Source organism: Hyaena hyaena, unplaced genomic scaffold (assembly GCF_003009895.1).
Source record: "Hyaena hyaena isolate Hyena2069 unplaced genomic scaffold, ASM300989v1 scaffold_9, whole genome shotgun sequence".
Taxonomy (NCBI): Eukaryota; Metazoa; Chordata; class Mammalia; order Carnivora; family Hyaenidae; genus Hyaena; species Hyaena hyaena.
In genome coordinates this window covers 1378054-1393569 of record NW_024080641.1, presented here as the reverse complement: position 1 = coordinate 1393569, position 15516 = coordinate 1378054, and the positions used below count along the sequence as shown (strand labels likewise).

The 15516-nt window shown below is 54.5% G+C and overlaps 2 protein-coding genes across 8 annotated transcripts; one reads left to right on the top strand and one right to left on the bottom strand.

Moving 5' to 3' along the window:
* Positions 1–202: 202 nt before the first annotated feature.
* IRF3 (interferon regulatory factor 3) lies at positions 203–5805 on the bottom strand. Of its 3 annotated transcripts, none has more exons than XM_039250415.1 (8): positions 5657–5805; positions 4653–4825; positions 3605–3776; positions 3450–3520; positions 2577–2769; positions 2101–2478; positions 1196–1311; positions 203–451 (listed from the first exon to the last, which is right to left on the bottom strand). In XM_039250415.1, the coding sequence occupies exons 2-8, from the start codon at positions 4815–4817 to the stop codon at positions 284–286; spliced, it is 1263 nt and encodes a 420-aa protein (XP_039106346.1). In that variant the 5' UTR covers positions 4818–4825; positions 5657–5805; the 3' UTR covers positions 203–283. The 3 variants fall into 3 exon arrangements, with proteins under 3 accessions (XP_039106346.1, XP_039106332.1, XP_039106340.1); XM_039250401.1 differs by having other exon boundaries at positions 5621–5804; XM_039250409.1 differs by having other exon boundaries at positions 5617–5790.
* Positions 5806–5915: 110 nt separating this feature from the next.
* Positions 5916–12325, top strand: BCL2L12 (BCL2 like 12). Of its 5 annotated transcripts, none has more exons than XM_039250553.1 (7): positions 5916–6032; positions 6664–6778; positions 6993–7135; positions 7954–8040; positions 8128–8219; positions 9814–10101; positions 12115–12325. In XM_039250553.1, exons 2-7 carry the CDS (start codon positions 6672–6674, stop codon positions 12163–12165), a joined length of 768 nt encoding a protein of 255 aa, XP_039106484.1. In that variant the 5' UTR covers positions 5916–6032; positions 6664–6671; the 3' UTR covers positions 12166–12325. The 5 variants fall into 5 exon arrangements, with proteins under 5 accessions (XP_039106484.1, XP_039106491.1, XP_039106475.1 ...); XM_039250560.1 differs by having other exon boundaries at positions 6649–6778; XM_039250544.1 differs by having other exon boundaries at positions 6177–6778.
* The last annotated feature ends 3191 nt before the right edge of the window (positions 12326–15516 follow it).

Genomic DNA, 15516 nt, shown 5'->3' with positions numbered 1-15516 from the left:
CAGAGGTGGCTGTTACGCCACCTCACCAGGTCCCTGGGAAGGGGTAAGGAGGTCCCCGCAGTGTCTGGTCCTTGTGCAGTGAGCATCCGGGTTGTGGCTGGCTTGCACAGAGGGGTCAGATGATGCCCTGAGAAGGAATAATGCCTGGCCTGCGTCAGGCCAGACCGGAGACACCGAACACCAGATACACAAGTGGTGACGTTGGTAAGAAACAGTTTATTGGCTACGGTGAAGGCACAAGGGGCCAGCATCCATGAGTCAGGGGTCAGATCTCCCCAGTGACCTAGAAATCCATGTCCTCGATCAGGTCCTGGAGGCAGGCCTTGTACTGGTCCGAGGTGAGGGAGAGTGGGTAGCTGTTGGAAATGTGCAGGTCCACGGTGTTCTCCAGGGAGGAGGCGCCTCCCAACCGTGCCATCTCCAGCAGGGCCCTGAGACATGTGGGGACAACCTGCAGGAAGTGCGGGGAGAGACCGGAGTCAGGGAAAACACTCCACCTGGTGCACCAGCAGGTGTGCGGTGAGTGGACTACAACTCCCAGCAGCCCCTACACTGTAACCCCGGGTGAACCATTAAGCCCAGGCCTGCTGGGAGTTGTAGTTTTCCCTACAACCACAACCATAAGAGACCCGAAGTCTCCCAGGGCTGAGGTGCTGGAGGGGTTCCCAGAAGCTAGGGCTGAGCAGCTTGTGGTCAGAAGGACTCCTAGGAGCTGTGGTTCCTCACAGAGACTGTGAGGACTTGTACCGACTTCCACATGGTTTTGAGAGTTCAAAACAGGTTCTGGGGGTGAGGCCAAGAGAGGGACACCCAGGGGCGTCTGGGTGGCTCAGTCGGTTAAGCGTCCGACTTCAGCTCAGGTCATGATCTCATAGTTTGTGGGTTTGAGCCCCGCATCGGGCTCTGTGCTGACAGTTAGCTCAGAGCCTGGAGCCTCCTTCAAATTCTGTGTCTCCCTCTCTGACCCTCCCCTGCTCATGCTGTCTCTCTCTCTCTCAAAAATAAATAAAATACTTAAAAAAAAAAAAAAAAAAGAGAGAGAGAGGGGGACACCCAGAAGCTTCTCAGGAGGAGGATGTGGTGGTTGCAGAGACTCTTGGAAGTTTAGTTTTTCAGAGGGGCTTCTGGGACTTATAGTTCCTCTGCCCCGTGTTAAGATCCACCCTTCAGCTCCAGGAACCCAGGGCTGCAGCACCTTGACCATCACGAGCTTCTTGACCCACGGCTGGTCCTGGGGCCACGGCTCCCCAATGCAGAACCAGAGGGTGTAGCGAGGTGAGTGTCCACTTCCTTCGATGAAGGCGACCAGTTCTGGAGGCCCAAGATCTTAGTGAGGCGTGTTGAGAAGACCCTCCGCCGCCTGCCCCTCCCTGCCCTCCTCCCCGAGACCTGAGTAACAAACAGCTTCACCTTCTCCCCGGACCTGAGGCCCAGCACCCCCACACCACAACGACTGGATGGCTGCTGATCCGGGCAAAGCCCCCACAGATGTGGGCCGGTCTTAAATGTTCCTCCTTGCAAGGGTGGGGCTGGAAGATGGGCACCCCGCCCCCCATCTGGGACAGGAGTGCACTCCCCACAGGGATGTTCTAGGATTCTGGAGGTCCAGGTGGTTGGCAGTTAGCTGCTCTTCAACTCCCCAAGGCCAGGAGCCAGCAGCCCCTGGGGCTGATGACATTTAAACTGTGACTAATTGGCTTGCACTGGCCTCCTGTAAGTAGCCACACATGGCTGGGGGTACCACACCGGACGGCACAGCGCACGTACAGAGTGCTTCCGGCACCGAAGGCCTGTCCATCGGATGGCAAAGCTCGGAAGGACCCCTGTCTCCTGCATCTCTGACGCCCCTGTCCCGGTAAGTGGTAATAACCGGTAACTGCGAGGACTGGGGCAGTTAATTCCTTGAGCACCTTCCGCACACTGTGCCCTGGGCCTCCTGCCAGCTCCAGGCAGAGGAGACCTTCCTTCGACAGACTCAGAGCAGTCCTGTCTTTTTGCCCCAGGTTGAAGTTCAGTCCTCTGAATTCCATTCCGGACCCAAGTCCTGAACCACTGTGGTACGCCCTTCCCACAGCAGAGCTGAGGCCCTGCCTCACTCACCTGACACGAAGGGCTTCAGGTCGAACACGTCTCCTTCCTCGTCCTTGGGGACCTCGCCGATGGGCCCGTGGCCACTGTCAGGGAGGAGCTCCTCGCCCAAGGCCCAGTATGTGTGACAGTGCCCCAGCCTCCGGGTGCAGAGCCGCTGTCCCGCCCTCCACAGAGCCAGCCCCCCGCCCAGGCAGCTCAGCACGCGCCTCACGTAGCCCATCACGCCCTTGTCCGTCAGCGACACCCCGGGGTCCGGCAGGATTATTGGCTGTCCAGGCAGCATCTGGTCCGCGTCTGACGCCACCAGCCGCAGGCCCCCCGGGCAGAAGGCAGTCTGCTGGAAGACTTGGCGGCCCCGGTAGAAGGCAGTCACCTCGAACTCCCACTCTGAGCAGTGGCAGCGGCGACATGGAGGGGGAGGGGGATTGAGTGAGCATGAGGGGGTCCATCGCCCCAGCCCCTCCCACCCCACAGCTGGCGCTCACCTTCCTGAGGCACCAACAGCTGCCTCAGTGGGTTTTCCAGGGGCTGCAAGTCTGGGCAGGGGGCAGGGACGTCTAAGCTGGGGCTCAGCAGGAATGGGGGGCTCTGCTCAGGGACCACAGGCAGGCTCAAGGGCCCCTCATCTGGGAATGAGGCCAAGGCCATGTCACTCAGTAGCTCCTCCAGTCCGTCTTCCTGGAGAGAAGAAAAAACGAAAAGCATCCAGCCATTTCCACGGCCTTTTCTGGAGACTCATACAGACCAGGCCTTTGTGCCCGGCGAGGTAGGGACCCAGAGAGGAGTCCTCTCTGAGCTTTGCCTTCAAGGGGTTTCCAGTTGGGGGCGGGGGGTGAGAGACAACCGTGGGCACAGAATGGCAAAGTCCATGCTCTGGTATATGCTGGGTCTGCTGCTGGCCCGAGGGGAGCAGCTGATTCTGGCCCCAGGACCCGGCCCTGTGCAAGCAAGGCCTGGGCGCAGAAGGCTGGCCACCATTTCAGGGCGGACCCGCCCCTGGCACGGACATCAGCAAGACCAAGGGGAGGGCGGCTCTGGCCTCCCCGGGGGCTGAGGGTTCCCTGAATAGCAAGGAAAGCCATGAAACTCTGGGAAGGTGTATTAGGGCCTTAAATGCCTGGTGAGAACTCTGAATTTTCTCCTGAGGATGCCGGGAAGCCACTGCAGGGTTATGAGCAGGGGAGGGGCAGGGGCAGCTCTAGCTCAGTTTGGGGATGGACGGTAGGGGGGAGAAGGAGGGCCGAGGTCCAGAGGGAGAAGAGGAAGGCTGAACAAGGCCGTGGGGGGCAGAGAGACAGGCCAGAGCGCGAAAGACGGGCCAGAGCGCGGAGGGCAGGAGGGCTGGGGTGCACTGTGACCTGGGTGTCAGAGGTACTGCATCTGCTGTTGGTGTCTGGGGACGTGTCCAACTCAGCGAAGTCCCCAGCTCCTGTCAAGGGAGATCGTGAGTGGAGAGGGTGCTGGGGACGCTCCAAACCCCACCCCACCACGTGAAGCCCCACTTCTGGCACACCTGAGTTCACAAACTCATAGACCTTGTGCGGGTCGTGGGGGTCCTTGCTCCGGTCCTCGGCTAAGCGCAACACCTCCTTCCGGTTCAGGGCCGACCGGAAATTCCTCTTCCAGGTGGGCAGATCAGGTTTATCCTTTCCAGGAGTGTAGGCGCCGCTCGCCTCGGCCCAGGCCTGGGGATCCAGTTGACACCGGGACAGTGAGGTTGACTGAGACCCCCGGCCCCAAGGATTCTCTTCTCTGGCACGTTCTAACCTGGCAAGGTTCCAGCCCCGAACGCTTCGATTCTCTGCACCCCAAGGACCCCTACCTTCCCGTTTAAAAACCTTTGCCCCTCCCTTTTTTTTTAATGTTTTACTTATTTGTTTTACTTATGTGAGTAGAGAGAGTAAGCGGGGGGGGGGGGGGGGGGGGGAGAGAGAGAAAGAGAGAGACAGGATCCGAAACAGGCTCTGCACTGACAGCAGTGAGCCCAATGTGGGGCCTGAACTCACCCTCGAGATCATGACCTGAGCTGATGTCCGGTGCTCAACCTACTGAGCCACCCAGGCACCCTGAAAACCTTTGCTTTCTAAGCCAACCTTCCAGGTCCTACTGGCTAACTCTGCCACCGACCTGCCCCAGGCTACCCGCTGTAATAGCCCCGCCCTCTCGCACTCTAACTCGGGTTAACCACACCACTGCTGTACCCTAACTTGGTAGGGAGTCGCCTCAGCTTGGGGGCCAGGTCTCACCTCTAAGGTTCCAAGACCCGCCCCCAGGATTCTGCGACCAAGAGCCCCGCCCTCTGCGAGCCTTGAATCCCCAGGATGCATTTCCTTCGAGTTCTAACCCCGCTTTTCCGGTTCTTTTCCCGGAAGCAGGCCGCGCAGACCGCTAATAGCGACAACCGCGGCCGGGTCCTGTCCTAACCCCACCCGCCTCCAACTGCTGGAGTCAGCTCGCGCCGGCCACACGCGTGCTAACCCACTTTCCCGGCTCCACTCCCTGGGAGCCCATCCGGCCGGGCTGGCAGCTCCGGGTTTCGCGCGTCCGGGGAGCTCACGCACCTGGAAGATGCCGAAGTCCTCCTGCTGGGCATCCTGGCGCAAGCCGTGCTTCCAAGGGATGCGGAAGCGCGTTCTGTTTTTGTCCAGCCAGGCCACCCCCTCCAGCCGCCCCTGGTCCAGCTGCGACTTCAGCCAGGGCAGGATCCGCGGCTTTTGGGTACCCATGGTTCGGCCTGCGCTTAGAGAGCAGTTCGTGGGCGCAGGCGGCTTCTTAGGCCCACCCGGCCCGAGGGTGCCACACCCAGACCTCCCTCTCATGGGGTCGCGGTGCAGGGTCCCTCACTTCTGTTTTCCTGGGTACAACATGAGACCTTTTTTTCATCCTCCGGAGCGGCTCCCCGATTCATTTGAGACACCCTCCCCCCTTCTCTAGCTTCTTCTGTCCAGGCCCCCTACCTCAACTCCGCTAGCGTATAACCTTCCCTCTTCCGTTGTAAACTCTTCTCTCCCCACCCCTCCCCCACGTCACCCAACGCAGCCACCTCCACTTCCAAAGTAGAGCCTCCCCTAGTTATTTCAGCGCAGACGCTATTCACCTGTAGACCTCTACCTCCCGCACTTAACCCCGTTGTAGATCCCTTCCACGATTCCCCCACAGAAGAGCCCCTCACCCATTTCCATAGCAGACCCTTAAGCCCCCCCCCCCCAACAGCCTTCCTCCTCTAGGGTACCCCCCAACATACTTCCACTTCATAGAGTGGACTGCCTTCCATGTTCAGGGTCGACTCTTTTCCCTTCATTCCCCCCGTGCAGACGCCTCCGATCTCCGCAACCTCCCCGCCCCCCGCTGTTTTCTTTCCTGTTTTGTTTTGTTTTACAGCCGACCTCCAGCACCAGACTGCTTCACTTTTTCTCTTTGCTTCACTTTCCCTAGAGTACATACACAGTGCCCCTCTCTATACTATCCGGGTAGACCCATTCTTTCTCCCATTTCTCACTCCGGACGTCACCAATTCCCTGTTACCTACGTAGAGTGGCTCGGGGAGCAGGGCGCTAGGACCCACCCCTGCTTTTGGGGTCCGATAGCCCTCGAACTTGCAGCTGCACAGCCCCCTTCCCGTCAGCTGAGCTTCGGAGCAGCGGCCCTTTCTTTTTCTACCGATTTCACGAAATAAAAACTACCTTCAGATGGTTGACAGACTCCGGAGCCAAAGAGGCGGCACCCAGAGCCCGGACGTCCCTTCACCCCTTCCCAACCATACCCTTTTAAGGTCTTCCGGCCAAGGGCATGCTGGGAACGTCACATTCAAATTCGGTGGGCATCCCGCGCACCGCCCCTTTGACGACTGGCGCTCCAGTGCGCAGGCGCGGGAAAGTTGACCTAACAAAAGTTTACGCAAGTGCACTGCAGGAGCAGGGGGAGGTGGCTCCCGGCACCAGGTAAGCAGGGCGTTTGCGAGGCCGGGCGTGAGGAGGGAAGAGGCCGGGATCTAGGAGCGGGCGCCTCAGTCCCTCCCCGACATCCACGCGTCCCAGGTCCCCAAGATTCCAGCCTCAGTCAGATGCTGGAACTACACTTCCCAGGCTGGCTGCGCGGCGAGCTAGTGCGGAACGAGGGGAAGGTTTGCCATGAAGCCTGCTGGGATTCGTAGTTCCCGATTCTCTAAGGGCTTGAGAAGCTTGGCTTATGCCTTCAGAACCCAGAAGTCGGAGCCCCAAGTTCTCTTCTCTCTCAGACTGAAGAATTCAGATTCCCTATCCCCCTTCTCCGAAAACTCAAGCGTCCAGCCCCCCCCCCCGACCCCCCAGCCCCTTCCTCCCTTAGACCCAGGAATCCGGGCCCCCAGCGTCTTCCTGTCCAAGGATCAAGGGGTCTTCCTCCTCATCCCTCTTCTCTCTCTGAGGACTCAAGACTCCCCTAAAGGACTTCGGAGTTCAGATTCTCGGCCCCTTCCTCCCTTGGGGACCCACGAGTCCTGACCCTCTCCTTATTCAGGGATTAGGCGTTTGGGTCCCAATCCTCCAATTCAGTACATCCCTGGAGTCCATCCCCCAGCTCCCCGTTTCACAGGTGCCCCCATGGCAGGCTCGGAAGAGCTGGGGCTCCGGGAGGACACGCTGAGAGTCCTAGCAGCCTTTTTTAGGCGAGGTGAGGCCGCCGGGGCCCCCGTCCCAAGCCCACCCAGGTAAGAAGGGCTGCCCTCCTCCCTCAGGGAACTGCATTTGGGGCGGGGCCCCCTCTAACTCTTGTCCCTGGTCTCAGCCTGCCTGCATTCCCCTCTCTTTATATCTGGCTCTGGTCCTTGTCCCTGGGGTTGCAGTGAGAGGCCTTCAGTGGGAGGAGAAAGGGACCGCTTGAGTGGAGCCTCCGGGGTCACTCTCTGAGGTCGCCTTCCCCAGGAGTCCTGCCCAGGAGGAGCCGACAGATTTCCTGAGCCGTCTTCGAAGATGTCTTCCCTGCCCCCTGGGGCGAGGAGCAGTTCCCCCCGAGGCCCCGAGGCCTCGCTCCCTGCCCCTCCGCCCATGCTATGTTTCAGAGCCTGGTAAGAGATTTCCCTAGACCACCATGGACTGGCGGGGCCAGGAGCTTTGATTCTTAAAGCATAGAAAGGATGAGTTAGTCCAAGATCACTCAGCTAAGAGGGGAGCACTCACCATTCTGTGCTCCCCCCGCCCCCAGTAACACTGCTGTCTGTCTGTTCTGTGAGCTGGCTTCCGGAGAGCTTTTGGTCAACTGTCTCCCTCCATGCGTGCTTCTCTGACCCTAGGACTTTGTAGCCCCCCAGGACCCCCAGTAGCGGAGGGAGGAGACCTAGTATTCAAACACAGCCCCCTGGCTGTTCACTTACACGACTCTGGGAGACTCCTTTCCTTCCTTGCTCCTCTTTTTCTCCAGAGGCAAAGTAGGAATGTAGGGAGGGTGGGGGTGGGTGGGGAGGGGTCAATGGACTTGATCAAGAGTAACCAAAAGGTTTCTTTCCTCTCATGTGTGAGCCTGGAGAGCCTAGTCACGGCCACTGGGAGAGCTAGCTTGGAAATGATTTCGCAGCTGGGGAGAAGAGGTCTGCGACCAGGCGATGACGCCTGGAGCCAGCAAGGGGTAGAGCGATCATAGCCGGGGTACCGTGTGTCTGCTTTCCTTGGTTGGGATAATCTTCAAGGTCTAGTTCAGCTCTAATGTTCTCAGTCCAGTTGCGGGGGACACAATAAAATGGAAAGTACAAAGGTCTTTTACCAAGTGTGCTCACTGGGCCTCAGTTTGCCCCGTTATGAAATGGAAATTATTGCTACCTGGCAAGGCGGAGAGAATCCATAACTTCCCGGTGTCCCAGAGACCCATCATTGGCTCTTTTCACCCCAGGCCCACCCACTCCGGATTTCTATGCTCTGGTGGCCCAGCGGCTGGAACAGCTGGTTCAAGAGCAACTGAGATCCCCACCTAGCCCAGGTGAGGTGCAGAGGCGCCCTGGAGAAGGAGGAGGGTGGAAGGGTTGGCAAGTTCGGCTCCCAGCAGAATTCTCTTCTTTCCCCGCAGAGTTACAGAGTCCCCCACCCACAGAGAAGGAAGCGCTGCTGCGGAAGCTGGTGGCCCTGCTGGAGGAAGAGGCAGAAGTCATCAACCAGAAGGTGATGGGCAGTCTGTCCCATCCCTTAGATAGGATAGGAATCGCAGGATGGTTGGGCCCTGGGATCCAAAGCTGGATCTGCATTCTCATTAGATGGTCAGGTGAGGGGGGGGGGGACTAGGGTTTGCAACCAAGTCCAAGCTCATTCTGCTCACAGCACCACAGGCCAGTAAGTTGAGAGGCAAGATGTCGGGATAAGGAAAGCGACTTTATTTGGAAAACGAGCGAACCAGGGAGATGGCATACTACCCACCCAACTGCCGTCTCCCTCACCGTGAGGTCTGGGCCTCTTTTATGTTGGGGGGGAGGTGGTGGAAGCAGGAAGGGGTTGGGAGTCAAAGGGTGACTGATACAACGGAGGAAGGTTGTGTAACTTTTTTTGGTCCTTGGTTATGTGAACTTGGCGTACAGGAAACTGGTCATGTCATTCCTAGCATGGTCATTTCTGTAGGTGCCTTCCTTTAAAAAAAAGAAAAAGAAAAAAGCTTATTTGTTTTGAGAGAGAGAACACACAAGTGGGGGAAGGTCAGACAGAGAGACAGAGGGAATCCCAAGCAGGCTCCACACAAGGGGCTCAAACCCATGAACTGTGAGATCATGACCTGAGCCAAAATCAAGAGTCAGACGCTTAACTGACTGAGCCACCAGGTGCCCCTGTAAGTAACTTCCTTATCTCCTAAGGTGAAGTAGATTTTGGGTAAAATATAGCCTTTGCAAATCTTAGCTGTAACGTGTCTATGTGCAGGGCTAAGCAGAAGTTCCTAAATTGTAGGTCACAGCAGTTAGGGAAATAGAAGCAATATAGAGTCAGAAGTGCTAAGTTTCGTCAGAAGTGCTAAGTTTCTCCGCTACAGGTTGAGTGACAAGAGTTAGTAAGGGTCAGGATAGTATCTTAAACCTGCGGCTTGCAGGCTTCGTTGGAGGGGCGTGGCCTAGACGCAAGGGGCGTGGCCACTCCAAACAAGAGCTAGGAAACTGGGACCAGTTGAGGAGTTAGGGACTGCATGGTGGTGGCAGGGGAGTTGGTTTGGAGAGGGCTGTCTAAAATCTGAAACCCTGGGGGCGCCTGGCTGGCTCAGTCGGAAGAGCGGGCATCTCTTGATCTCGGGATTGTGAGTTTGAGCCCCACTTTGGCTATAGAGACTACTTAAAAATAAAACTTTAAAAAGTCTGAAGCCCTTGTTAACTATAGAGGGGCATGACTTAGAATGTGAAGGGAAATGCACTGTAGAGGTCTGCCTTATGACTGTTCTGGACCTTGATTAGATCAAGAGCTTGGGCGAAGCGTATGATCCTATAATTCTGTATGGTGGACGGCAAGGTTGTAGGCACTCGCCTGGCCACAGGTGCTCCCAGGGAAGCTGTAGGGGGCGTGGCTATCCAGGCCTTGCCTTAACTTCTGGTCCACTTTCCTATGAGTAGCTTGGCAGAGAGCAGAGTCTGGTTTATGATTGGCTGGTGTGACGGATGGGACGTGGCTTACATCATTAGTGGCAAACGCTTCTTTCAAGAAGCCACGCCTCCTGTCCTCCTATTGGCTGGCCCCGGGGGCATGGCGGAGGCAGACCCAGCCTCTTCTCTTCCCCACCCCACAGCTGGCCTCCGACCCCGCCCTGCGCGGAAAGCTGGCCCGCCTCTCCGCGGGCTCGTTCGCCCGCCTAGTGGAGCTGTTCTCCAGCCGGGAGAGCAGCCCTCTCCCCGGTCGCGCACGCCCCTCCTTGCCCTGCCCTGGGCCCCCGCCGCCTTCCCCGGAGCCCCTGGCCCGCCTGGCCCTGGCCATGGAGCTGAGCCGCCGCGTGGCCGGGCTGGGGGGCACCCTGGCCGGACTCAGCGTGGAGCACGTGCACAGCTTCGCGCCCTGGATCCAGGCCCACGGGGGCTGGGTGAGCTGCCAAAGCTTCTCGGTCCCTTTACCCACTTGTAACTTGTGTCTGTGTGGTAGGGGGGTGGCTTCTGCTGCTTCCTTGCAGACCTCACACGTGCTCTCGGAGCCCTTCCATTCCTCTGTTCTAGCTCCATCCAGCACCTTCTGTACAGCAGTAGGTGATCCGTGCAGATCGCATGCCTAACTTAGACCATGCTGGCAAACATTAACAGTTAGGAGCGGGAAACAAGTAAGGCCCCTTCCTGGGCCTCGGTTTCCTCGTCTGTCAAACGGGGAGAGTAGAAGTGCCTGTCCAGAGGGTTGTCAGGATTCCAGTGGAATCCTCTTTGAAGGGCACCCGGTAGGCATTTGCTTGATTACCTGCTGACTGCTTCTCTGACAGTGCCTGCCAGAATGCACTTGCCCGGATGTCCCCCTGCCCGTTTTCTCTGCTCCCTTCACGTGTCACCGGCAGTGAGGCCTCCTCAGGTCCTCATTTAAAACTGCAGCCACTCTGCACCCTCCCACCCACGCTCCCCTTCCTTCTGCGTTGCTTTACCTCCTTCCATAGCACAGCTGCTACCAGATGGCAGAAGTCACTTGTTTGACTTATTTCCTTTCATTTTTTGTTTTCTCTCACCACTGACATACCAGCTTCACAAGACCTGGGAATCTTAGCGACCTTGCTCACTGCTTTAAATCCAGTGTCGGGCTCAGGGCTGGACTAGGCCCAAGTGGGCTGTCAGTGTGACCTTGGCAACCGTCCCAAGCTGCCTGAGCACCAGTCTCCCCTCGCTCCTGCCCAACGGGCACCGTTCACTTACCTGCCTCTTGGCTGTGGGGTTGAGTGACAGCACGCTGTGTGCCATGCTCTCAGAATGTAACTGTTGCCACACAGAGTGGCAGGAGCCGGCCAGGTGTGTTTGAGGAGCAGGGAGGAGGCCAATAGCCCTGCAGCAGGGGGAGCGAAGGGATTAGAGCAGAAGGGGCGGCCAGATACCGTAGGGCCTTGTGAACTTCGAGCCCCTAGAGCCCTCTGGGCAGAGGGACAGGAGCTGACTTAGGTGTTAACCTGCGCCCTCTGGCGGCCGCCTGGGGGAATACTGCAGAGGGTGAGCCGGAAGTAGGGGAGTTCTGAGGAGGTGACTGAGCTGGTTGAGGAAGATGAGGGTGGATGGGACCCGGGTGGGGGTGGTGGAGGAGTCTCCCACTTAATTTAGAGGTAGAGCTGACAGATTTTGCTTATGGAGTGGATGAGGAGTGCTCATTAGGAGCGCTGAGGAGCGGAAGACAGGAGTCAAGGATGCTGGCCTGAACGGCCGTAGGGCTGCATCTCATGTTCCCTGAGATGGAGCAGGGTGGAGGGGAAGCGGGGCAGCACACCCGAGGAAGAGTTAGAGCTGGTTGGAAATGGCCCAGTTAGGGGAGAGACGCCCTTCAGACCTCAAATGGAGACGAAGAGGGGACAGTAGATACATATGTCTGGAGCTCAGTAGAAACTTGTTTATTTGTGATTTTTTTAAAAAATTTTTTGGCCCCATACACAGCCAAGGACTTTAGTGGAATGATTCCACTTATACCCCACAACAGCCTCATGGGATTAGGATTTTTTTTTTCCCCTGCTTTTATGGAGACTGAGGGAAAGTCCCTCATGCAGAGGATGGGAATTAGGACTTTGACTCAAAGCCAAGGTTCTTAGTCGTTAGAACCCCCGGACTGTTCCTCTTCTCTGAGTCTCTGTTCCCTGTCTCTCTGTCTACTCGCCACTCTGGCGCTCTGCCCTCCACCCTGGGGCTTTGTTTTTCCTCCCTTTTTCTAGAACTCCTACCCCATCCACCCATAGGTCTCTGATTCTTTCTTTGGATCTGCAAAGAACCCCCCACCCCCCCAACCCCATTCCTGGCCACTTCCCTGTGTGGTTCCCTGCCTTCCCTGTCTCTGCTCCCACTGGGCTGGCCTGGATGCCACGGTGAATGGAGGGCAGGCTCTTCGTGTGAATGCTCACGGGTTCTTCCACTTTTCCCCTCCCCAGGAGGGCATCCTGGCCATTTCACCTGTGGACTTGAACTTACCCTTGGACTGAGATCTTCCTCAGAAGCTGCTACAAGACTAGACCTCATGTTTGTCTGCTCTTTGCCACGCCTTCCTATTCCACTCAGGGTTGTGGGGTGGGGCTGCCCTGCCTGTTTCTGCCAAAAAGAAATTGTTTAAGAATTTTTTGTGTTAAAAAATTTTTTCAAGCATTTAATGGTTTGTCCTTTATCTTGAGAACTAGAGTTCTAAGAAGAAGATTTGGGGGCCCCCAGGTGGATCAGTAGGTTAAGCATCTTGATATGGGCTCAGGTCATGATCTCATGGTCCTTGAATTTGAACCCCGCATCGGGCTCTGCGCTGACAGTGCAGAGCCTGCTTGGCATCCTCTCTCTCCATCTCTCTTTGCCCCTCCCCCACTCACTGTGTGTGTGTGTGTGTGTGTGTGTGTGTGTGTGTGTCAAAATATATAAATAAACTTTGCTTTTTTTTTAATGTTTATTTTTGAGAAAGAGAGAGAGACTGTGTGAGCAGGAGAGGGTCAGAGAGAGAGGGAGACACAGAATCTCAAGACAGGCCCCAGGCTCTGAGCTGTCAGCATAGAGACCAATGCGGGACTCAAACCCACGAACCCTGAGATCATGACCTGAGCCTAAGCCAGACACTCAGCCGACCGAGCCACCCAGGCACCCATAAATAAACTTTCAAAAAATAGTCTCTCAAAATAAACAAAGAAACTTTCAAAAATAAGTAAGTAGAAGATTCGGCTCAGATCTCTCTCTCTCTGTCTCTCTCTCTCTCTGTCTGGCTTATAAATTGAACAAAGAGCCAATTCATTCATTTTAGAAATATTTCTGTGGAGCACTTATAAGTGCCTGTCACCTGAACATACTTGCAGACCTGAGGATATCTGTACATATGATTCCAGCTAATTACATTTTTTTCCTATTGCATGATTTATTTATTCGAGCTACTCCTGTGTTGATGGTCAGGAAGTCTTTCCAACCAGTTCCAGTAGAAAGCTATGACCTTCCTATACAGGGAATCCAGAACATCACCCTTTCCTCATTTTTCTCTTCTCACTTCCTTCTGAGCCTTTTTTTTTTTTTTTTTAGATTTATTTTATTTTTAGAGAGAGTGTGAGGCAGGGAGATGGGCAGAGGGAGGGAGAGAATCTTTTTTTTTTAATTAGAAAAAAATTTTATTTTTATTTTTGAAGGAGAGAGAGAGAGACAGAGTACGAGTAGGGGAGGGGCAGAGAGTGGGGAGACACAGAATCCAAAGTAGGTTCCAGGCTCTGAGCTGTCAGCACGGAGCCCAAGGTGGGGGCTCAAAATCACAAACTGTGAGATCATGACCTGAGCCAAAATCAGACGCTTAACCAACCGTGCCACCCAGGCACTCTGAGAGAGAGTGAATCTTAAGTAGGCTCCACGCTCAGCACAGAGCCCAATGTAGGGCTCGATCCCACAACCCTGGGATCATGATCTGAGCTGAAATCAAGAGTCGGATGCTCAACTGACTGAGCCACCCAGGTGCCCCTCTGAGTCTTTTTGGCCTACTACTCATTATCTACCTATAGACCAGGGGGTTGTCACCATTTTAGGGCTATAACCCCCTTCACAAAATTATGTTTGTAAAATACATAAAATGGAATGTAAAGGGTTACAAAGGAAGTCAATTACAGTTGATTCTCATTATTCACAGATTGTAAATTTGTGAATTTTGCCTACTCGCTAAAATTTATTTGTAGTCCCCAAATTAACACTCACGGTGGTGGTTGGTAGGCATGCATATGCCCAGAGCAGCAAAAGATTTGACTCATTCACTATGCACCTTTTCGGCTAAGGTTGAGCCAAATGACACCCTGCCTTCCTGTTTCAGCTTTCATACTGCAAACAAGTATCCTTTCCTCGACCTGTTATGTGCTACATCTTTTGCATATTTCTACTTTTTCTTTGAATGTTAATTTATTTTTGAGAAAGAGAGAGGGAGGCAGTGTGCCAGCCGAGGAGAGGCAGAGAGAGGAGGGACACAATGCGGAGCAGGCTCCAGGCTCTGAGCTGTCAACACAGAACCCAATGCGGAGCTCGAATTCACGTACCGCAAGATCATGACCTGAGCCAAAGTCGGACATTTAACGAACTGAGCCACCCGGGCAACCCCTGCAAATTTGTACTTTTTATGGTGATTTCATTGTTTAAAATGACCCCAAGAGTAGCACTCGTGCTCTCTCTCTTAAAAATAAATAAATGAAGAAATAAAAAAGAAATTTTACAGATGGCCTATAAGCACATGAGAAAACTCTCAACATTAGGGTCAGGACGATGCCAAGGACAACCACAATGTCACACCTCTTCATACCTACTAGCATGGTTAAGCTTAAACACTGATCTTCATATGTTCTGGTGAGGATATGGAGCAACAGGGGCTCTTCATGCATCACTGATGGGAATGCAAAGTGGTAGAACACACTGGAAAACTTTCTGGCAGTGTCTTATAGTTAAACACACACCTAGCATACAGCCCAGCCATCTGCTCCTAGATTTACCCAGGAGAAATAAAAGTGTCCATCCACAGAAAGACTCATGCATGAACAGAATAGCCACTTTATTACTCATAGCCCCCCAAAGTATACAATGTCCATCAACAAGGAAATGGATAAACTGCAATACATCCATACAATGGAATTCTCCTCGGCAATAAAAAGGATTGCACAAATGTTACATGCAACAGCTTGGGATGACTCTCAAAAGCATTATGTTGAGTGAAAGAGGACGAACAGAAAAGAACATATTGTATAATTCTATTCATAATGAAATTTTAGAAAAGAAAAGGCTACATTGGAGCGACAGAAAACAAAGTGATTGCTTCCGGGTGGCTGGGAGACGTATTGACTGCAAAGAGTCATGCAGGAAATTTCTGGGGTGATATAATTCCACTGCATGTGTCACCTTCAACTACAGACATCCTCCACTCACGACCGCTCGACTTACAATTTTTGGTGTGAAAAGGATACACTCTGCGCAGAAACTACACTCCGAATTTGGATCGTTTCCTGGGCTCGTGATCTGCTGTATGACAGTCTCATGATGTTAGGCCACAGCTCACAGCCATGTAATCATGAGGGTAAACAACCAATGCACATACAACCATTCCGTATTCCTAAAACCATGTTACAGCATTCAGTGAATTATATGAGATATTCACACTTAAGTATAAAATACTCTCTGTGTTGGATGATGTCGCCCAAGTGTAGGCTAATGTAAGTATTCCAGACACGGCTGAACTATGATTTTCGGCTGGTTAGGGGGATTAAATGCGGTTTCAACTTTTGATATTTTCAACTTAGATGAGTTTATTGGGGGCAGGGACGTAACACCGTCATAAGTCAGGAAGGTCT

Excerpts from the sequence above, each read along its gene's own strand:
- IRF3 (XM_039250415.1), bottom strand. The coding sequence starts at position 4,817 with ATGGGTACCCAAAAGCCGCGGATCCTGCCCTGGCTGAAGTCGCAGCTG. Across the intron at positions 3,521-3,604 it reads CTATGAGTTTGTGAACTCAG|GAGCTGGGGACTTCGCTGAG; the intron begins GTGTGCCAGAAG and ends CTCCCTTGACAG. Across the intron at positions 2,770-3,449 it reads GCAGTACCTCTGACACCCAG|GAAGACGGACTGGAGGAGCT; the intron begins GTCACAGTGCAC and ends TCTTCTCTCCAG.
- BCL2L12 (XM_039250553.1), top strand. The coding sequence starts at position 6,672 with ATGGCAGGCTCGGAAGAGCTGGGGCTCCGGGAGGACACGCTGAGAGTC. Across the intron at positions 7,136-7,953 it reads ATGCTATGTTTCAGAGCCTG|GCCCACCCACTCCGGATTTC; the intron begins GTAAGAGATTTC and ends TTTTCACCCCAG. Across the intron at positions 8,220-9,813 it reads CAGAAGTCATCAACCAGAAG|CTGGCCTCCGACCCCGCCCT; the intron begins GTGATGGGCAGT and ends CCCACCCCACAG.